This window comes from Leiobunum rupestre, chromosome 4 (assembly GCF_980474605.1).
Source record: "Leiobunum rupestre chromosome 4, qqLeiRupe1.1.hap1, whole genome shotgun sequence".
In the NCBI taxonomy this organism is placed as follows: domain Eukaryota; kingdom Metazoa; phylum Arthropoda; class Arachnida; order Opiliones; family Sclerosomatidae; genus Leiobunum; species Leiobunum rupestre.
In genome coordinates, this window is record NC_143387.1 from 69,768,692 (window position 1) to 69,793,107 (window position 24,416).

The 24,416-nt window shown below is 35.1% G+C and overlaps 1 protein-coding gene across 1 annotated transcript in view; it reads left to right on the forward strand.

Moving 5' to 3' along the window:
• Positions 1-24,416, forward strand: part of LOC149948877 (dopamine receptor 1-like) — a 146,733-nt gene that overhangs the window by 110,725 nt on the left and 11,592 nt on the right. The window contains exon 2 of the mRNA XM_090174053.1: positions 20,771-21,011. Within this exon, the coding sequence (XP_090030179.1) occupies positions 20,944-21,011 (68 nt within the window). The 5' untranslated portion in view covers positions 20,771-20,943. The remainder of the gene's footprint in view (positions 1-20,770; positions 21,012-24,416) is intronic.

The window sequence follows — 24,416 nt, forward strand, 5'->3', positions numbered from 1 at the left end:
GTTTACTATGTAGTATTCTCCTTTACTATGTAGTATTCTCGTTTACTATGTAGTATTCTCGTTTACTATGAAGTATTCTCGTTTACTATTAAGTATTCTCGTTAACTATGAAGTATTCTCGTTTACTATCAAGTATTCTCGTTTACTATCAAGTATTCTCGTTTACTATCAAGTATTCTCGTTTACTATCAAGTATTCTCGTTTACTATCAAGTATTCTCGTTTACTATCAAGTATTCTCGTTAACTATGAAGTATTCTCGTTAACTATCAAGTATTCTCGTTTACTATCAAGTATTCTCGTTTACTATCAAGTATTCTCGTTTATTACCAAGTATTCTCGTTTATTACCAAGTATTCTCGTTTACTATGTAGTATTCTCGTTTACTATGTAGTATTCTCGTTTACTATGTAGTATTCTCGTTTACTATGAAGTATTCTCGTTAACTATCAAGTATTCTCGTTAACTATGAAGTATTCTCGTTAACTATGAAGTATTCTCGTTTACTATCAAGTATTCTCGTTTACTATCAAGTATTCTCGTTTACTATCAAGTATTCTCGTTTATTACCAAGTATTCTCGTTTACTATGTAGTATTCTCGTTTACTATGTAGTATTCTCCTTTACTATGTAGTATTCTCGTTTACTATGTAGTATTCTCGTTTACTATGAAGTATTCTCCTTAACTATGAAGTATTCTCGTTAACTATGAAGTATTCTCGTTTACTATCAAGTATTCTCGTTTACTATCAAGTATTCTCGTTTACTATCAAGTATTCTCGTTTACTACCAAGTATTCTCGTTTACTACCAAGTATTCTCGTTTACTACCAAGTATTCTCGTTTACTACCAAGTATTCTCGTTTACTACCAAGTATTCTCGTTTATTACCAAGTATTCTCGTTTATTACCAAGTATTCTCGTTTATTACCAAGTATTTTCGTTTATTACCAAGTATTCTCGTTTATTACCAAGTATTTTCGTTTATTACCAAGTATTCTCGTTTATTACCAAGTATTCTCGTTTATTACCAAGTATTCTCGTTTACTATGTAGTATTCTCCTTTACTATGTAGTATTCTCGTTTACTATGTAGTATTCTCGTTTACTATGAAGTATTCTCGTTTACTATTAAGTATTCTCGTTAACTATGAAGTATTCTCGTTTACTATCAAGTATTCTCGTTAACTATGAAGTATTCTCGTTAACTATGAAGTATTCTCGTTTACTATCAAGTATTCTCGTTTACTATCAAGTATTCTCGTTTACTATCAAGTATTTTCGTTTATTACCAAGTATTCTCGTTTACTATGTAGTATTCTCGTTTACTATGTAGTATTCTCCTTTACTATGTAGTATTCTCGTTTACTATGTAGTATTCTCGTTTACTATGAAGTATTCTCGTTAACTATGAAGTATGCTCGTTAACTATGAAGTATTCTCGTTTACTATCAAGTATTCTCGTTTACTATCAAGTATTCTCGTTTACTATCAAGTATTCTCGTTTACTATCAAGTATTCTCGTTTACTATCAAGTATTCTCGTTTACTATCAAGTATTCTCGTTTATTACCAAGTATTCTCGTTTACTATGTAGTATTCTCGTTTACTATGTAGTATTCTCCTTTACTATGTAGTATTCTCGTTTACTATGTAGTATTCTCGTTTACTATGAAGTATTCTCGTTAACTATGAAGTATGCTCGTTAACTATGAAGTATTCTCGTTTACTATCAAGTATTCTCGTTTACTATCAAGTATTCTCGTTTACTATCAAGTATTCTCGTTTACTACCAAGTATTCTCGTTTACTACCAAGTATTCTCGTTTACTACCAAGTATTCTCGTTTACTACCAAGTATTCTCGTTTACTACCAAGTATTCTCGTTTATTACCAAGTATTCTCGTTTATTACCAAGTATTCTCGTTTATTACCAAGTATTTTAGTTTATTACCAAGTATTCTCGTTTATTACCAAGTATTCTCGTTTATTACCAAGTATTCTCGTTTATTACCAAGTATTCTCGTTTATTACCAAGTATTCTCGTTTACTATGTAGTATTCTCCTTTACTATGTAGTATTCTCGTTTACTATGTAGTATTCTCGTTTACTATGAAGTATTCTCGTTTACTATTAAGTATTCTCGTTAACTATGAAGTATTCTCGTTTACTATCAAGTATTCTCGTTAACTATGAAGTATTCTCGTTAACTATGAAGTATTCTCGTTTACTATCAAGTATTCTCGTTTACTATCAAGTATTCTCGTTTACTATCAAGTATTCTCGTTTATTACCAAGTATTCTCGTTTACTATGTAGTATTCTCGTTTACTATGTAGTATTCTCCTTTACTATGTAGTATTCTCGTTTACTATGTAGTATTCTCGTTTACTATGAAGTATTCTCGTTAACTATGAAGTATGCTCGTTAACTATGAAGTATTCTCGTTAACTATGAAGTATTCTCGTTTACTATCAAGTATTCTCGTTTACTATCAAGTATTCTCGTTTACTATCAAGTATTCTCGTTTACTACCAAGTATTCTCGTTTACTACCAAGTATTCTCGTTTACTACCAAGTATTCTCGTTTACTACCAAGTATTCTCGTTTACTATCAAGTATTCTCGTTTACTATCAAGTATTCTCGTTTACTATCAAGTATTCTCGTTTACTATCAAGTATTCTCGTTTACTATCAAGTATTCTCGTTTACTATTAAGTATTCTCGTTTACTATCAAGTATTCTCATTTACTATCAAGTATTCTCGTTTACTATCAAGTATTCTCGTTTACTATCAAGTATTCTCGTTTACTATTAAGTATTCTCGTTTACTATGAAGTATTCTCGTTTACTATCAAGTATTCTCGTTTACTATCAAGTATTCTCGTTTACTATCAAGTATTCTCGTTTATTACCAAGTATTCTCGTTTACTATGTAGTATTCTCGTTTACTATGTAGTATTCTCCTTTACTATGTAGTATTCTCGTTTACTATGTAGTATTCTCGTTTACTATGAAGTATTCTCGTTAACTATGAAGTATGCTCGTTAACTATGAAGTATTCTCGTTTACTATCAAGTATTCTCGTTTACTATCAAGTATTCTCGTTTACTATCAAGTATTCTCATTTACTATCAAGTATTCTCGTTTACTATCAAGTATTCTCGTTTACTATCAAGTATTCTCGTTTACTATTAAGTATTCTCGTTTACTATCAAGTATTCTCGTTTACTATCAAGTATTCTCGTTTACTATCAAGTATTCTCGTTTACTATCAAGTATTCTCGTTTACTACCAAGTATTCTCGTTTACTACCAAGTATTCTCGTTTATTACCAAGTATTCTCGTTTATTACCAAGTATTCTCGTTTATTACCAAGTATTTTCGTTTATTACCAAGTATTCTCGTTTATTACCAAGTATTCTCGTTTATTACCAAGTATTCTCGTTTCCTACCAAATATTATCGTGTTTTATTTTACCAAAATTTCTCATTTCAAATAATATTGTAGTACAGCGTAATAATGTGGTAAAATCGAGAATTACCGTGAAATATTTGAATAATATAAAAAAACTAATAGGAATAAGAATAAGAAAAAGAATATAAATTGTTTTCAAAAATGTGTAATCTTAAAAAATATGAAATTTATCACTATTTCAAAAAATCTCCAAATCTAATGAAATCTCGAATTATTATGTAATACCGCGTAATATGGACATCATCTTGTAAAGTGTTTAGCACTTCCGTTAATTCTATACTTATGATAGTAGTAATTTACTACTAAAATAAGGATTTATTATATTACTACTAAATGTCGAAGCGAGATGGCGCCATTGGGGAAAATCGGCTCCCAGAAAAGTCCAAACTCAAATGAAGGGGCTGTTTGTTGTTCGTATCAATACAAAGCACGCGAAGAGGTAGTGGGATTTTGACGGTAATAAAGAGCGAATGTCACGAACCTACTTGTAGCCGGGGCCGCCATACGTTTATTGCGGGCCGTACATCGATAAATCACCCTAAAACCAACACGTTCGAAGCAACGTGAGAAGACTGTGTAAGTAAATCCCGGCCATCATCATTTATCGGGGATGATCGGCGAGACCCGATTAGCTCAACACCGCGTCTAAGCGCGGATTTCAAAATATAAAACTCCCATATAAAGACGGACTTGAGAATTGCGGGGCTTAAGCGTTCCCTGCCCTACTTTTCTTCCGAATTTTCGCGGAGGCGGATAAACCTCCCAATAAAGAAGGGCGTCATGTAGGCCAAATATTCGTCAGATATAACAAAGCCACGTTCAAACTTGTTGCAGTTTTCGGCTTTGTATTGTAGACTGCAAAGCGATAAAACGTTACAACAATTTAAATATATAAACCGCGCAATAGCGAACACGTTTTTCGTGGTATGAATAGGGTAGTGGTTCCGGCTATCCCGAAAGTTTTACGGGTGGACGGGAAATCACATATTTCTCTTTGTTAAAAATCGAAATCTTTTAATTGTGTAACTGTATAGTTAATTGACTTAAGACTTTCACGTTTATTTTAATTTTGTATATATATGTATTTTTCTTCGCTTGTATTGATGATGTAAATTTCCAAAGTGTATGATTATTGTGAAACACCTTTTTAGAAGATATTTGGTATAATTGTATCTTTTCGCTGTCAATCAGCATTAGTGGTGGAGGCAGTAAGGAGCCATTTCGGGGCTCGCCCGTGAAACGTTTGGGTTTTTTCCACCGAGAATGCTGGTCCTTTTTCGTTGCACGCTCTTTGGAAATTTCCCAGCATTCCGGGAGGGATTAAACCGAGTCCCATCGAAGGCTTCCTCGCGCCTCTAGAGCCCAAAAAAGGGTAGAAACGTTTTGCTGTTGAAATCGTGCGGTCAGGCAATGTGCGCCGACCAAATGTATAACGTGGTGGCCAATGTGCGGTCAAAGTAAATAAAACTTTAAATTGTTAAATTTGAAATCAAGTGCGTTCCAGTTTATTTTTCTATAAGCGAGCTCTTACGTGCTAGGTCCCGGAACTTTTACGTGCTAAAGTTAATTTTAGTGTTTCAGTCCGCTAGATTAACTAATCTAGATAACATCAGCTCTCCCAAAGCTATTTCGCGCTATTAAATTGAACACTCTTTGGCTGTCTGCCGTATTCCCTCGTTGTCTCGTCCCAATTTTGATCCCGGCTATTCCGCGATTATTACGGGTGGACTTGGAAATTATCTGATCTTTTTCTGTGGCTGTCGCAGCTACTCCCTCGTGGTCTCGAGGCTGAGCAGCAGTTCTACCAACCCTGGTCTCGCCCCAACTTCGGTCCCGGCTATTCCGAGAGTTTTACGGACGACGTTGAAAGTATCTGATTTCCCAAATCTCTTTTGAACTTTTAATTTCTGTTCATCTTGATTTGTTTTCGAGGAAATTAGATTTGATATCAGATTAGTTCAGATCGGTTACTCAAAATAATGAATCAGATACAATTTGATATCAGATTAGTTCAGATCGGTTACTCAAAATAATGAATCAGATACAATTTGATATTAGATTAGTTCAGATCGGTTACTCAAAATAATGAATCAGATACAATTTGATATCAGATTAGTTCAGATCGGTTACTCAAAATAATGAATCAGATACAATTTGATATCAGATTAGTTCAGATCGTTTATTCAAAATAATGAATCAAATACAATTTGATATCAGAGTGCAGATCGGTTACTCACAATAATAGTCCAACTGATTACCTTCAGATACCTCAAAATTACGACCAGAATAGCTTGATCAGTTGCAAGGTTTTCAAAGCAAAAGTTCAGTATACGCTTTGATATAAAGACGTAGTATTTGGTATTGAATATCCCAAAAATATAATTTTTGAAAATAGACTATGATATTGGACTTCAATTTCTCCCTATTTGATCTATAGCAAAATGTTTCTAAAGAAAGTCCATTTAATATTGTGCTTTGTTTACGCGTACTTTCACATCAAACGAAACGTTTTGCACTTCCAAATCAAACCAACGGAAATTAAGGTAAAAAGATAGGAGTGCTAAATTTGGCTCTAAAATGAGCGTGAAGAGAGAGGAGTTTAGAATTCACCTCTCAAATGAGCGCGAAAATGAGGAGATTTGAATTCGCCTCTCAAGGTAGCGTGAACGGATAGGAACGCAAGATTCGCGTCTCAAATGAGCGTGAAGAGAGAGGAATTTCGAATTCACCTCTCAAATGAGCGTGAAAGGATAGGAGCGCAAGATTCGGGTCTCAAATGAGCGTGAAGAGAGAGGAGTTTTGAATTCACCTCTCAAATGAGCACGGAAAAGAGTAGTTTTGAATTCGTCTCTCAAATGAGCGTGAAAGGAAAGGAGCGCAAGATTTGCCTCTCAAATGAGCGCAAAAAAGAGGATTTCCGAAGTCGGTGCTTAATGAGATACACAGTGAGCAGATATCAAGCTAGCGAGCGTAAGAGGTGAACGAGCTGAGCGACTCTATCCGGAAAACGCCCATCACTGCTTATGATACTCCAGTTTGGGGCACTGGCTGGTCCAAGGCGCAACGAAGCACTCGGTATAAAATAGAACCACTATCGACCAATATCACCCGAATTTACATGATGACAGGTCGTCTCAAAAATACAATAACGGGAATCTAGTTAATCCGCTTTGGACGCCACCTGGCGGAACATAAAGTCGTTTCTCTGAGACGACGGACGAGGTCGCGATCGGCCTTCTTCACCTCGCGAAAAATTATCCCTTGACCTATTTCATTAGACGCTGCCACGACATACATCAAAGGAAGGATCCTATCGTGGAATAGAAACTCTAGCTTTGACAAAGCTCCAAAATGGATCTATGGGGTGACGGATTGGGTAACACTTTTGCCTCGCAGCAAGAGGAGTCTGGTTCGAATCCATCTCGTGGCATTGGATGAAAACTCGGAATAACTCCTTCCACATTGAGTTTGCAGTGGTTAAAGGGTTTCCCCGAGCTCTTCGGTTTCCCCTTCATTCGAGGTTAATAGTTAGTGTAGGGAACTGTTGGCTGGCGTGTAATGAACGGTTTGCCACCTTAATCCGGTCACCTAAATTTATGGCTTTAAAAGCTGCTTGATGTCTGTGGCTTAAGGTGCTGCCTATTATTATTATTATTATCTTGAGGTTTTTAAGCTAAGAGTATTCATATAGTCCCCCAACCTAACCTTTACTTAACATTAACTAACGTCAACCTAAACTAACCTATCTTTAACTTATTCTCACCCAGTTTTACTCTAACCTAACTTAACTTTAACCTAACCTATCTTCGACCAAACTTTAACCTAACCTTTCTTTGACCTAACTTTAACCTAACCTATTTTCAGCCTAACTTTAACCTAACCTATATGCGTAACATAATTTAACTTTAACCTATTCTAACGTTAACCTAACTAAACTTTAAACCTAACCTATCTTCATCCTAACTTTAACCTAATCTATCCGAAACATAATTTAACCTAACCTATCTTCAACGTAACTTTAACCTAGCCTATCCGAAAAATAATTTAACCTAACCTATCTTCAACCTAACTTTAACCTAACCTATCCGAAACATAATTTAACCTTAACCTATCCTAACCTAACCTAACCTAGCCTATCCGTAACATAATTTAACCTTAACCTATCCTAACCTTAACCTAATTTAACTTTAACCTAACCTAAATTAACCAAAACACAAATCCAGGCCTAGCCATCGTTCCGAACATTTTTATCTCCTGGAAATGAAATAGGATGACTTAATCCACGGTCAAAGAAATTGGGAATTGTGCTGATACGATATATCATCCTAGTTGCTTTTCCTTTTGTCAATTTTCTACGGAGCCTAGCAACCGAATGATGCTTCTTCGAGCGTCTCCTGGCGGGCCACCGAAGAAATATACACCTTAATATCATCGGAAGTAAAACGAGGAAAAAAGAGCAACTTTCGTCAAACAAATTAGGGAACGAGAAAAGCGACGGAGCGAAGACGCTTTTAGTGAAGAGCGCCAGATGACAAGGTCCTAACCCTTAAACGCGACAGACAACTATTGTTCAACTTGTCCAAAGGCGAGCGTTTAAAAAACAAAAACTAAAAGCTACTCTCGACTAAGATTGAAAGCAACTTGGATTTTAGAAACTCTTTTAAGCCTGTTAGTGGCGCGGTGTAAGAACTTTGCAAGATATAAAATAAAGTTAAAAAAACCAGCTTTAAAGAGAGGAGAAGCGTCGCCTTTGACCCATCGAGACAATTTCAAACGGTGCGCGCGACGTCAGACCTGAATCTTTTGATATGAAAGCCTTGAAAGGATTTTTGCAAAAAATGAATGACAAAGAACGTATACGTGACCTTGTCTTTGAGACAAGAATGGATTCTCTATATGAAAGAATATGCCATTCCATTTCGTACAAAAAAAATGAGTCTTTAGTCGTAAAGTGTTCGGGGAATTGAAAGGGTTCTTCTTAATCTTCCTTTTCGCGGGATATATAGACTTTTAATGGTTGGAGAAATGATTAAAAAAATCTACATTTCTTATAAAGTAAGCGTTTCGAGAAACGTTAGTCTTTCCTTTGATATTTCAGATGGATTTAATGGCATCTAAACTCTCTGCCAATGGAGAATTTTCACCTTAAAATTGACATCTATAAACGTATTGTTTTTACTAAAATATTATCGATAACAACGAAAATTTTATTTTACCTTGAGAAAACATTGAATGTGCAAAGTTTTATTTAAAAGCTACTGAGAAAAGGTTTACTTTGTCGCAATATTTTCCAGACAAATTCTGCCATTTTTAAACTGACACATTCTGGATAAGAATTCTTATAAATAAGAATAAATTATTCCAGTTCGAAAGGCTGGAAAATTAATACTAGGGTTACGACAATTACCAAAATTGTAGTTACGGTAATTAGCCATGTAGGTGAGCATAAACTCAACACTTTTACTTAGCAGACCCAAATCCAGCAGTTAAAGAACTTCTCACATTGGCCACCTGGGGGCTCGTTGTAAAATGAAAAAGCTTAATAAAACTATTCTGTATGAAAAAGTAAAAAAGGAATTTATTTTGGTACACATTTATACATTTTACTACTTAGATACCAAAATTGCGTATAGAACATTATTTATATTTAAATTAAATGGTTGACTACTTACGTATAAAATAACCAAAATTTTAGAAATTGACAACTTAATTTACGTAATAAAAGCTTTTATTACGCAAATAAAGTTGTCAATTTCTAAAATTTTGGTTAAGTATTTATTATTCCTACAAATTTTCATTTTTAAGTTACTTCTGTAACAAAGTTGGTAATTAATTTATTACTAGCTTTCAAATTATTAAAAACTCAAATATGAAACTTCTAAATATTCAACAATTAAAACAAGAATCCTTTTAAAGATTTAAAAACATTTTGGAAGTTAAATTAAATCTTATAAAGTAGTTTGAACAAGGAAACTGAGACAATTAAATTTACTTATAATGCATTCGCTCCTTCAACTAGTTTCACAATATATTTTGGATTAATATTTTTTTATACAAGCTTAAGGCTTTATTCTTATTTGGTATTCAGATTAGAAAACTCAATTTAGAATTTTAAAGAAAAGTAAAATTTATGTATTTCGCGGAATGTGAAGGCTTTACAAAATCGCAAAAAAAGTATTTTGTTAGGGATTTAGAGCTTGTGCTAATTCCCTTCCGATTCTTCGCAAAATACTCTAGTTATGGCAAAAAAAAGGTCCCTTTTTGTTATAAAAAGAACATTCAAATCTATACATAGCATTAACTTTATTAAATTTGCTATATTTGTTATATTATACGACAACACTTGGTTTTTGTTACATATTTATTATTCAAAACGCAAATTAATAACTCAAATCCATCATCCTAGTCGTTAAAAAATGGTAACCATTTGCAACAGAGACTATTTAAAATATCAAAGCTGTGCCAGGGCGTAATATTTTAAATCCCACCGCCGATTTACTGGAAATTCGTGCTAGTATCTTTCCGCCAAATGATCTAGATATTTTGCCGTTCCCAACCTGCAACTGAGTGATTTGGGTACATTTCATTCGTCCGAACGTTGGTACAAATGTCCGAATGCTGGAAAACATGATCGTATGTCCGAAAACGTATTTAATTTGCCCGAAAAATTTATCACAACTTTTGTTGGTGATTTAGTTGTTCAATTTATGTTAACTTTACTGGCGAATTTTATTTACTCGAATAATCGTTTGTCCGTTTTTTCGAACATTAGGAATTGATTGTTTTTTTTAAATATTGTTAATATAAGAAAATAGTAACATTAACGTGAACCTAACCTAACCTAACCTAACCTACAACAACTTGAACAAACAACGATATTTACAATGTAGTTTTTTATTTTTTATTCTTGCACTAAAAAAAATCCGGACCAAAAAAACAGCAATAAGAAATACTAATTTAGCGACAGAATTCGTACAAGTGATGCTACCGATTCGGACGAATGAAACAAACAAGTTGTCCAATTCGAACAATACATTTGTTATTTCGGCAGTTCGAACGAATGAAATTCGAACATTTGTCCCACCGTTCGGACGATTGAAATTCGAACAAATGTATCTACCCCAACTGACAAGGAGACGACCCGAGGTGTTACACACCGATTTTGTTCAAACTCGGGGGATTGGTAGACCTTCGTGTAACTTGAAAAATCCTAAAGGGATTTTATTCAATGGGCAACGGTTTTGCCATGGCAACGAAAAATGTTTTTGACAACATAAAATGGAAATTTTTCCATTGAAAAAATTTTTCACGTGAAAGCGACAATTCCCTATTTTCCCTGTGTTCAATATTTACTGAGAGCCGATGACCACACAATTTGGAGGAGAGCCACCGACGCTAGAAACGTGTTTATTTGATACGACGTCAATTATACGTCACTGCACGCGTAGCTATAAGCGTAAGTAACATATTAGTAATAAGTATGCCACTAAACGATTTCGGTCAATGATACTCTATGACGGTCTGTTTGCCTACTCTCTTCGATGGCCAAATATAGCTAATAGTCAAAACGTGTTTAAATCTCAAATTTGAAAATACCTACACTCTTAAAAACGTTGGATTAAATGATTTTGGTTATTTCATTTTTAACTACTTTTTGAGTCAAAAATAACCCAAATGTAGTTGAAAATCTTGAAACGCAAAATTTGGGTTAAACAAAATTAGGTTGTTCTTAAGATAATATAATTGCAACCCAAAATTGGGTCGTACTATCAAATTTAAAGTTCCCACGCGCCAAAGACGATATGAGCACGGAAAATGTGTCCATCGAACTTGTAGTCTTTGGAAGACTGGAAATTAACAAATTTGCGCCATTCTTGCATCGTTTCCATGAGATCTGGAAAGGATTCTTAATTTTTGATTCTAAAGGTATACCTTTATAATAGTCAAATGTATGTTTCGATTCAATAATTTGTCATTATTTTGACGAAGGTAAACGATATTTTTATTGTTGAAAAAGTTTCAGTTTTCAAAGAGCCTGGGCCGATCCCGCAAAACAGCTTTTGGTGGCGATTCCAAAGACTAGTCACAGTTCACGGAGAGTTCCCAGTCCTTACCTAGGTAATGTTTTACGTGATCATTGGCCAAACACACTCGTATCATTAGGAAGTGTGATACTTATTTCTCATACGTTACTTACGCTATCTGTAATTATTAGTATTATTTATTTTCTTAAATCTGAAATTCAACAAGTACTTCGACTAACTGACACACTTATGGAAGTTAATTATAGACTTATGATAAGACGAAAGTAAATTAATGCTTTGAAATATCTTGAAAATAGGGGTATAGATTTAATCAACAAAAAATCGTATTCGTTAAGAAAAATAATAATAGGATACTAAATTTGGAAATACGAGATATCGAGAAAAACTCGTGAAGTACCCTGGCAACACAAATCCTTCCCTGGAAAAAGCCAGATTCAATTTCAAGCCGTAAAAAAATAAAAGCCATTTTCTTATTTGTAAAAGTAAGAGACTGAAACGCAAGAGCCACATTTAAACACAAAAGGCCACGTTACTTTCTAAAAAGAACTATTGAAACGATATAACAATGGAAAATATAAGGCATTAAAAGTTGAAAAAAAATTTTATCCCAAAATAATAAAATGAAGAAAAGTAATCGGATTTAAGCTCTTTTAATGAGCATATTTGGCTGTTCTAGTTATTAAATTTAAAAAGTATCCCCGGAAATGTAATGAAAAACAAACTTAAAATCAACGTTAACAAGAACGGATCGAAGGAACTGAGAACCTAGGAGCAACAAACACAGCACCCCACACTAGGAGAACGCAATCCGTCAAAAGTCGTGGATTTTCTAGTGTACATTTTTCATTGGTTAGACGCTTTAGCGCCTGCTGCCGTCGGAAGGGGAATATTCGGAAATTGTCTTCCCCCTTTCCGTAAAACGTTCAGCGTAAAGGCTCGTCCAATGAAATTTGTACACAACACCGCTTTAGCGTGTTTAAATGCTAGCTGCGTTATCCTTATGTTTGTTGCTCCTAGCTGAAAACAAACAAAATGTTGTACTCTTTTGTTGGCGGAGCTTTATTTAGCAATATGTCGTAGCCGCCATCTGTGGGACAATAGTACTACTTGAATTGTCAATTTAAATTTTGAAAGGGAACAAAAGAGGTATAATTTGTATATATGCGGTCTGGCTTTAAAATAAATATGACCAAGATATGGTCCTATATGAGCTGCCAAAAATTATCTAATATCCGTAGCTGGCTTTTGCCGCCATCTTGTAAAATGGACGTCACACGGGAATTTAGAATATCTTGAAAACTAATCGAGTTATTTCGATACATCTTTGAAAACAAATTTTCTATTTTGTTCTTATATGGCCTCTCAAATGGCCAGCGCCCAGACCTTACTATATCTAGATAACTAATCGCCCAAATTAGAGGAAATTTATATTGGGTTAATTGCGTAGGTAGTGATTTAACACAAATTAATCGTCAAAAAAATTAATTAATAGTTAGTTGGGCGTTCTAAAATTTAGTAGTGAAAATATTCGTTTATTTATTACCGAATACCAGAAGTAAATGAACCGAAGTTATCGAAATAGCGCTCAGAATCGGAGGGCGTTTTCCTTATGAAAATCGAGTCAAATAAAAGCTAATTTCCATCCCCGTTTTTTGACGCGATAAATTGCATTTGGGAATTGTGGGTATAGCTATTTCTATGTATAGAAAATGGTTTCATAAAAACCAAAACTTTTTTTTTTTCGGTCTAGGAGCGCGCAAAATTTCAAATTCGAGGTCAAAATGTAACTTCATATTGGGACTAGATAATACGTCACCTATGCTTTTTCCAATTGGACAAAATGACATAGCAGGCAAAGGTACGGCTGGACTTCATGCTGCCAAGTCCATATAGATCAAGAAATCCACCATCGTGAATACCCCGCCATTCCAGAAACTCCCGATGCCAAACCACCTGACAAGAAAAAGATAAATCTAGAAACGCTTAATCTCTAAGATACTATTTCTATTTGTACTTCTAAGTGCCATTTAATTAAAATTTAAGTTAGTTTAAGTAATACCAGACGACCAAACGCCACCCCCTTAGTTCCAAAATCAGTTATCTCAAAAACTTACTTTCTGTAAAAACATTATTGAAATTTCAAAAAGTAGGCAATACGCGATACTTTTCAAAAATGGTTAAAAATCGATAATATATGGTACATATTGACGTAGGTCAAGTTACCTGATTTTGGAACTTAGTATTTTCCCTAATAAATTGATTCAGGAGGTTAGATATTATACCGTCATCTGTTTCATACGCACATAGACCACGTTATAACGTAGGGGGAGTTAATTTCCGTATTTGTCCCTGTATCGGTTTTCATCTAATCACCTGGCGGTTAAATTATCGCATACCCTAAAAAAACCGGTTTTCAACCCTTCTACAAAGTTTATCCTCAAAAATGTATAGTTATCTTTAGTATTAACATCTCTCTCGGGGCCCGGAACGAATTCTTTACCGGGACCCGGGCTCGCTTTCAGATCCCATGCCTACCTCCAAGCGGAGAAGTTATCTTACAAATTGGATAAGTCGTACGTGTAAGGTCTATGGCTCATTCAATGATAACTGAAAATCTTTCGTTTTTAAAAACTACGCAAATTCGAGCATGGTATCATTGTATCATGGTATCATGGAAAATAAAGAAATCGTTTGGAAAGCTAAATTTCATTCTAATTCTTAATTTGCAATTGACCAAAATTCCCAAAAATTAAAACTATTTCCGGGGTGCAGATAGAAATATAAGTAATAACAAGCATAAGCTAGTCCTAGGCTAACACCCAAGGCACCACCATAGATTTTTAATGTCATTATTCAAAGTGTTCTGGTTACATTTACAATGAGTAGGAGGGTGGTGGCAAGCCCTTCATGCCACTCGGACCAACATCTCACTACACCTACCATTACCGTTAACCTCTGCAAGTTATGAAAAGGGGAAACCGAAAATAAAATACTATTCAATAAGTCTGGAAATAATTTTTAAATTAATCGCCTAAGTTTAGGGCGCGCTGTTCACTAGTTGAATAGATCTATAATTAGCGTGTACTAAATAAGTAAACGACCTAAAGCGTTTAGACGCAGCTGCTAATTGGATTATTGGAACGCAGTCCTCGCTTTTCAGAGGAAATTAATGATTTTCGGCAGACATAAAACTCTTAGACATCAAAACGGGCGCGGCTATGCAAAAAGGGAGTGAACACCTTCAAAGAGCTCGGTTTCATTTTTGCACCTAGGTGTCGCTTCCCACGTAAGAATGAGAGTCGAGCCACCAGTAGCGTGAAAGGAAAATCCCCAGGAAAGCGGCAGATGTTGTTGCGTCTCTATCTCGTAGGTGGCGCGACGGGCAGCAACCGTGCTAGCTATTCAAATTTGCCACTATTAAGCCCCCGAGTTTCTCGGTAAAAAGGAATCGTTTTCGGGTAGGGGTTATAAATCCTCTTCTTAAGCCTTTGCAGCTGGATGTTCGATTTTAAGCCGCTTAATTGCGTTTGATTCTCGTCTCAGCTAGTGTTTTCGTGGACGAAGGATAAGCTCCGAAATTCAATCCAGGCGTAAGGATACGAAACTCTATATATTCAAATCGGAAGCTAGCGACACCTTTCCACGATTTCTGGTACTACAAATAAAATTCGAGGGCTTCTTGCGTGGGACAAATGCGAATCACGAGCAAAGTTCCCTTTCTTCAAATGGCATCCCTAGCCAGCGCTCCTACCGAGAGAATACCTAAACCTTTCCACCTAAATACCAAACAAGCGGGTATACATCTTGACGAGCTAAAGATATTAGGCTTCACGCCATTTGCACGTGTTTAATATTTGGACGAAAAACCTTCCAATAGCATCAATACAGGGTAACCTAGAAGCAACAAACGCAGCACCCCACACAAGGAGAATGCAACCCGTCAAAAGTCGCGCATTTTCTTGCATACAGTTTTCATTGGTTAGACGCTTTAGCGCCTGCTGCCGTCGGAAGGGGAAAATTTGGAAATTGTCTTCCCCCTTTCCATAAAAGATTCAGCGTAAAGGTTCGTCCAATGAAATTTGTACACAACACTGCGTTAGCGTGTTTAAAGGCTAGCTGCGTTCTCCTTGTGTTTGTTGCTCCTATCAGTAACGCTATAAACGCTGCTTTGAAAAAAATCAAGCGTTCGATCTAGATTCATGCAGTTCAGTAGTTTATTTGTCCAATCTTTCACAGAAGTGTGTCAGTTGCCTATCTTTTCATTTTTGACTAAAAGCAATTTTTGGAATGTCCATATATTTTAAGTGAAATTCGAGTTATACATTAGGTTTAATCATCATAGGACCAAGGAGTAGTACCACTTGTGTTTTTGCATATGACGTCGATTCTACGTCAATCCATACATACTATCAGTAATTAATTCGATTAACTCGCGTACCTATGGGGCAGCGGAGTGGTTAGCACTTTCGCATCGCAGCAAAAGGAGCCTGGTTTGATCACAGGTTTCCTCTTTCTATAAAAACAGGGTAATAGTGAGTGTAGGGAGCTGTTGGCTCGCGTTGCATGAAGGGTTTGCGCGTTGTAACCCGGCCACCTGAATTAAAGGCAAAAAAGTATCTGGATTACTTGGGCCTAACAGAATTTTTTAAATTCAGAAAATTAGCATACTATAATTTTAATAATACTTATCGTATTTTTTAAATTAATAATAATAATTAGTAATACTTCTGTACATGATTTTATCAAAAGGCGTAATATTAAAATTTATTTAATATAACAAAAATGTCATAATTTAAAATCCCTTATGAAAATCCATCCTGTATTTTTAAATTAAATTTGTTAGTGCCATATCCGCGCGAAAAGTGGTGTTAGCGTCGCAGATTGGCGTTGGTCGATTTGGACGTTGAGTTGCTTATCCTTAAGACTGGATTTCAATTTCAAGCATAGCGTTCGTTCATTGTGTTTTGTGTGTATAGAAACACTCTCCGGGGATCCATTGGAATAGCAATAGAACAACTCTTCGGAACACTTTTAAAAGCCAAATTAAAACTCTGGGAAAAAAGACAATATTTAGCTTCATTTCCATTTCAATGGTGGAAACGCGAGATTCGTTTTCTAAAGAATATAAAATACACGCGCACTCTACTTACAAGAGCACACGTGAATAATTATTGTATCATTAAAATTTTAACAACGGAGTAAATCGGAATTTGAAATTTAAAAGTTCAAAACATGAAAAAGTCCAATGAGAAATAGTCCAGGAATATGCCTTTACCCGAGTTTTAAAATGTCGTAACTTCAAAAATCAAGATTTTTTAGAAAATTAAAATTTCGAAGCCTTTCACCTATCAGGAATAATCCAAAAAAAAAACATAATATAAACGTTTGGTTTAAAATATGTAATAAATAATTTCCTATTATTATATAAAAACTTAAAATCAAGCTACAGTAGATTTATCTTATAATAATCAGCTAGGCTAATACCTAAGGTCCAGTTGCTATATTTTCATTTTGGAAGTTGAAGTTGATATTAAATTTTCCAACAAATAATATCGTAAATTAAAGTTACTGTAAATTTTTCCAAATCAATATTATAAATTAAACTTACTATAAAATTTCCCAAACAAATAATATCCTAATTTGAACTTACTTTAAAACTTCATGAAAATAATATCCTAACAAATTTCATTGGACGAACCTTTACGCTGAACGATTTTTCCCCTTGCGACGGCAGCAGGCGCTAAAACGTCTAACCAATGAAAAATGAACGCAAGAAAATGCACGACTTTTGACGGGTTGCGTTCTCCTAGTGTGGGGTGCTGTGTTTGTTGCTTCTAGCTGTACATATACTTTAGGGACAATGTTAAAAACAATTAATTTTAAGGGGTATTGTCGTATTGTTTGGCAACCTTTTGGACGGAAACCCATCTAAAATACTAATTGAATTTGTCAATCACAGTTTGGAAGCCTATTCTCCTAGCTTGAACTTACTAAAAAATTAATATACATTTTCAAAACCAAAAATGTCATACCTTTCTTTATTACTATTAATATAATTAATATCATAATATATAAAATATAAAGAAATCGCCCCTTTTTAGAGTTACTACTTTTTTAAACTGAGGTGAGGAAATCTTTCTTCACACAAAATAAGTGGTATTTTGGAAATAGCATATTTCACCTTTATTTAGAGTCCATTTCCTAATTATTGAAAACGAAGGCTTTTTTCACAAAGAACCGGCGACACAAAAGGAACAAAGTCCGAAGGATTAGAAATGAACCGAAACCAGTTCGAAGAAGAGACACTGAATTTGGCGATTTGGCGAAAAATGAGCGCGAAGATGAGGATGGCGATGAGAGGATTGTAAGAGGAGAGACAATGGCCATCCCCCCCCCCCCTTTCAATTTCAACCAGTATAAATGGCTGAATTAGGTCTTTGGTCATTTGCGAAGGTTTTTAAAAACGTTGTTTCCCTTTAATTTCCTCTTTTGTCGAATCGATAATGCCGAAAACGTAATAAAGTTACCGAGAACGTACGAGTAGCAGGAAGTACTTACCAAGGCCAACTGAAAATTGCATTTCAAATTATAACAGTAACTTTACATTTTACTCGGCCAACCCAATCGTTGAAGTTTCTATGTTAACGTACGAGCAAAAAAATGTCTATCGGTGTTGAGAGCCTCTAGCGGAATATTATTTTTAGAATAGTTTTTTCATTGAAGCCAATATAAAAACGAGCGTGGCGCTGAACTCCTACAGTTTATAGCGGGAAAATCCTTGTTCGCGGAATTTCGGCGAATGGGTTGGCCGCTATAGCGCGAGATCAAAGTTGGCCGTGACTCGATGCAGTGATTCACAATCAACCATTTATATTCCTATTCATTTTAATTTTAATTAATTAAATCGGTAAATTCGGTAATTATATTGTTATTAAATTAAGATTAAAATTAACTTTTCCGTAACTAATTTTACGTAAAGAAAAAGAAAACGTTTCATAGCTCGATACTAGATGGCGTGATCAAATTAGAATTTTCCTACAAATAAATATTTATAAATAGAGTATACAGATATTACTATAAAAATAGTAAATATCCAAGTACAAGCAGGCAATACAAATGCAATGAAATTTTATCTTTCGAAGAAACGTTTATAATTAATCATTATGTCGACTTAAAGGGAAACCCTGCGAATATTTTTTAACGTTTTCTGCCACCAGATGGAATGAGGACTACTTTAGCAACGCGCTGTATTGATAGATTAAAGTATTGAAACTTATAAAAACCAAATCTATAAGACACTATAAATATCCAGAACGATGAGTAAAGTGTTACTTAAAACGCCAATTTTAAATACTTTTTATTAAATGATTATGGTCAATATGGGAATATGATCTGAACAGGTAGCTGAAGTATATTGTTTCATCTGTGTATAGTATTGTATACCAAGTTTAATGCTTTTTAAATGACAACACGTCAAATAAAGAGCTGTAGCGGATATGGATATGGAGAACAGCCGAGACTAAAAATCGCAAAAGAAACGCTACACATATTTGTATTCTTCCATTTTTTAGTCTGGCGCATTAAACTGATTATCCTCTGAAAAACGGACCAAATTAATAATTTCCGTTTATGTTGACACCATTAACAAAGGTAGAGCAGCCCTTGGAATACTGCTAACTCTTTCGCAGGGGTTGTTGTAAGAGTATGGGGCCCACTATTTAGTGGGGCTGGAGGTTAAGCTTAAAAGCGTAATTTCCGAACAAAACAAATTTAAAAAAGGGGTTAAAATAGAGTTGTTAATTTTCCGGAAAAATAAAATGCGGAAAATTTTCCAAAACCGTTTCCGGAAAAAAGTAGGGCTGTGCGAGTACTTGAACATCATCGAGTACTCGGCCTTTTTTGAGGTCGAGTACTCGAACTCCACCTCGAATAAGTAATTGGAGAATACTCGTCTATTACCGAGTACCAAAAAATTTCATATTTGTGGACCCGATTACTCGAATAAGCTGCTCTTTTTTTTATCCTCGTAGCTACAAAGTTCCAAAGGGGGTTTTTAAAACTTTTTGGGGGGCAATAAATTGTACCTACAAAGTTGGGGAAACTGTGGTTCATTTAAATTAAAGGAATATTTTCAGCCTTGAAAGTTACTTTATACTCCTTTTAAATTTAATTTCATAATTAATTAAATAAAACCAGCTCCTAATCAAGTGCTCGATAACCCGACTCGTTAAAAATATTACTCGAGGTTTTTTTTTAGTTACTCGACTAGAATAAGAGAAAGTTTCCCCTTAATCAAGTACTCGATTACTCGACTCGACTTTCAATTTTACTCGACTCGAATACTCGATGAAAAAAATTTGATACTCGATAACCGACTCGATTGCCTAAAACCACTAATCGCACAGCCTTAGAAAAAAGACCTTGGTCATTTTCCGCGGAAAATTTTCCGACTTACGACACTAGGTTAAATTATTACTGATTTAAAACTAAGCATAAAATTATTATTGATTTAAAACTAAGCATAACTTTATTATTGATTTAAAACTAAGCATAACTTTATTATTGATTTAAAACTAAGCATAAATAAAAATGTCGTATTAAATTAATATTAAAATAAAATGTTTCATTAAATTAATATTAAATTAAAATGTCGTATTAAATTAATATTAAATTAAAATGTCGTATTATATTAATATTAAATTAAAATGTCGTATTAAATTAATATTAAATTAAAATGTCGTATTATATTAATATTAAATTAAAATGTCGTATTAAATTAATATTAAATTAAAATGTCGTATTAAATTATTATTAAATTAAAATTAAGAATGAAATTAATATTAAATTAAGCTTATTTTGCTTTTCTCGACCAATGTTAAAGAAGTACCCAAACAGTGGCGTAGCGAGGATATTAGGCACCCAGGACAAAACACCCAAATTGGTGCCCCCTCCCGTTGCCCCTGGAAAACCCCATTATTTTGGTTTATTTAAAAAAAAGTGTACATGTCAAGTTTCAAAAATATAATCCAACAAATCCATTTCACATTGGGCGTTCCTTTGGCGCCCCCTAGCCATCGGTGCCCAGGGTCAAAGCCCCCCTCCACCCTCGCCCTTTGCTACGCCTCTGTACCCAAACTGTATGTTTCCTTTTCCAACTGGTTTCCAACGCGACAAATGCCTCCAGACGACATTTTGAATAGATGGGATTCTGTAAATTGAAATTTTATTTCTTTTTTGGTTCGATATTTGATCAGAATCGAAATCGTGGATGGCCGAGGAGGCTGAGAACCGACGACGAAAATATGGTCAGTGCAGCCAGCCATGATCAGCAAAAGGGCCAATTCCAGCGAGAATTCCCAAAATACCATTCGCGGTGCAATAATAACAGCGACAGCAACCAGCGCCAACAACGACCACAGAGACAAGCATGACGGACGTTCTGGAACTCGATAACAACACTTTCCCGCCCCTACCGGATTACGGCACCAGGACTCCGTAAGTGCGCTCCCACCAAATAAACACTTTTTTCCATCGTACTCTCGTAAGGTCCCCGGGGTCACACCTGAAAAATATTCGCGACGAAGGACGGAAAAAAATCTAGACTATAAATCTTATTCCGATATTTTTAAAAACATTTCCCCTGAGAGTAGAAATAAAATCGAACACGCATCTCACTCAAAATCCATTTCCTTTAAATTTAAAAATAAATCCTTCGACTAAAAAGTGAAAATGATTTAAAGTTTTTAGAGATCCTGATGGAATCTGTGTCGATCCTGCTACACGGTAGTGGCTTTGTGGGTTTCGAGGCCCTAGGCAAAGTTCTAAAAATGCGCGCCCCTATTGTAGCTGTTCCAAATATAGTCCTTTACTACAATGACTTGATAAAATTTTGGACATAGGATTTATATTGGATCCAATTAAATATGAAAAGGATCAAATATTTGTGGATCAAACTAGGATTCAAAATAGTTTTAATCCAGAAAGATTTATAAATTTGGAATCAAAATATTTTGATCCAGGGCGATTTGTTAAATATTTTATCCAAAATTTTGTAATCCAATAAGATTTGATGAGATTTTGTGCAAGATTTAATACAATATTTTTACAATAATTAATCTGTTCAATTTTGATCATATCTGGATCAAACTTTGTTAAATCATACTAGAAACTTAGCTAGAAATGCTAATTTCAACTTGACATGTTGATCGGCCTTGCGAGGCCCCTTAATAATACACTACAGACTATATAGATATGGGTTAGGCCAATCTGGTTTTCTCCACGTGTTGGTTATTCGGAGAGTAAGAGTTGGGTTTTCCCAAAAAGGGGAGTAAGGCGTTTTCTGGCCAGGAGCGTCGGTATCCCGGGCGGACCCCCAATTTTGTGGGAATTTATATCCACTATGATACGTTCCAGGAATCCACGAGGCTTTCACTATTGAGACCTGCAGCAAAATTAAGATAATATTTGTCTAGGGGAATTGTTAGTTGGAATATTAAAAAACATAAATAGAAAGTTACCAAATTATTATTAATTATTAATTATTATTTAAAAGTAGATATTCATACACTCCTAACTTATGCTAACTTAAATCTTACGGTGCACCTAATTAATTAACTAGCTAAATCAAATATACTACTACAACTAATCAACTAAAGATATTAATGCAAATTAAGTTTAAACAAAATTGGGAACACCCGTTAAGCGGATGTTCTACGATACACTTATAGACATTTATCGTTGGGCGAGCATTGTTACTACGAGCAGCTGCCGACGTTTGTGAGATTAGCCACGTGGCAGAACAAGTTCTTAGTTGCTTGTGGGCTAACAAAGTTTAGCGGAGTCCACCATAACGCGTGGAGACGCGAGAAAGAAAGGTACAGTGTATCCAGATACTTAGATGTTCGGAGTCTTCATCGAGGACTTCTTGCCGGATCAGCTGAGTCGTCCCTTCAGAGACTGCCGCCACTGCTGCGACATCCTATACTCGAAATCAATGTTAACTCAGACAACTAACATTAATAAACATCCGAGTAGCTTCATTGTCTGCTCAATAGATGGCCTTAGTTATCTTCCGTTGTTTGAAGGTGCAATTTTAAAATAAAAGCTCCCACAGATACCAAATTATCTCGCAACTTAAGGACTTTGCAGAAAAAGCATAAAGTTAATTTACGTATAAAAATTATCTGTTTTCTGTCCAATCGTTAGTCTTCAGTTGAAAAATCTTTTAAAACGGGGTTGCCATGATCTTTTAAATGTAGAAGTAATGTTATTACCAAAAGCGACATAAGACCCAAAAGTGTGTCAGTACGGTAAAATGTTTAATGGGAGCTTGTCTCGAGGTAAAAACAGGGAGTGGGAGAGGGGGTTGAAATTACGTCATCAAAATTTGAAATTTTCTCCACTCCAGCGCCGCCGAGTGAGGCGTTTTAGAACGTATGTCTTCGGGCGAGTTAATCGAAGAGAGAAAATCGCGTAAGACCATAGACTAAATATACAGTTACTAGTACTATTCCAACTAGTAGGTTATGTAGTCTATTGTGAGACTAGCTCTCAGTAAATATTTTAACGGGCGCAAAGGTAGAGTTGACACACTTTTGGGTCTTATGTCACTTTTGTTATTACGAATGAAGGTGATTGAGGTATTTTAAGTGGCAAAATATTTTTACAAAAATACTAACTTTTTTACAAGCCACTTCAAGCTCTTACTTTGTATTAGTGGCAGACAATAAATTTCACCTAATTATAATCTAATAATATTTCACATAAATCACTTTATTTAGTGGCGGCCGAAAAATCCCGCCTTTGGTAGTGCTCGAAAGTAACAGTGACTTCGAGTATAGATGGATACTTTTTTATTATTAACCATCCAAAAATAGCGCTTCCAACCGATTAGCAAATAACAGATGCGTTATCTGAACCGAGTTAATAATTACGATAGACATATTATCCGCCTTTACGATCAGATTTTATCAGACCAGAAGGCGATAGCATAAATTGTTTTGGTCTTAGCTAACTTGTTAAAATGTTCCCGGAAATTCGTCATAGCACTGCCAACTTCTATAACGCGCTTCCGCGATCGAGGTTGGCCGTGGTCAAAACATAGGGGCTGCTTCACTAAGCCTAGATCATAGATAGGCCGAAGTCGTCAAGCAACTTTTAAAGCCAATAATCCAGGTGGCCGGGTTACAATGAGCAGTAGGGTGGTGGCAAGCCTCGGCAAGCCCTGCATATCACGCGAACGAGCCAACAGCTCCCTACACTAACTATTACCATTTAACATCACTATCACAATTAATGTAAGAGCCTTCGTTAAATTAAGTTTAAAAAATTAATATTTTTTCTATTAAAAAAATAAAAATATTTAAAAACTTACCACAAAATTTTAGTTACGACTTTCTTTAAAAGCTAAGCTTTTAAAGATTTATTAAATGAAGCTGGAAGTCGCTGTTTAACGATAAACACCAAAACAATTTTATAACCACTTGACAATTTTTAAAGGTTTCTACCGTTTGATGTTTCCCGGAAGATATTTTACCCAGTATACCTTGCAATTTATGCTACCGCCTGTTGATAATGGTCAAAATGTAAAACAGATAGTTAAACCCGAAACTAATCCGAATTCACGAGAGGCTATTCACTCCACGTAATCGGTGTACACACCCGTACCTTTGACTGTACTAATGATAGTACGAGTACTCTTTAAAGTGTGTACCTATAATAGTGTTGAGTACGCGTAATCAGTGTACACTGTACAGTCTATCTGACAGTGCTTAGCCCCTGGTGAATTCATTGAAAACCGACAAACAGAAGGTGACCCAGATTTCAGATGCCTCACAGTGCTCGATCTCCCCCATAGATATAGGAAACGTATATAAAGGTCTAGATAAAATATTTCAAAGG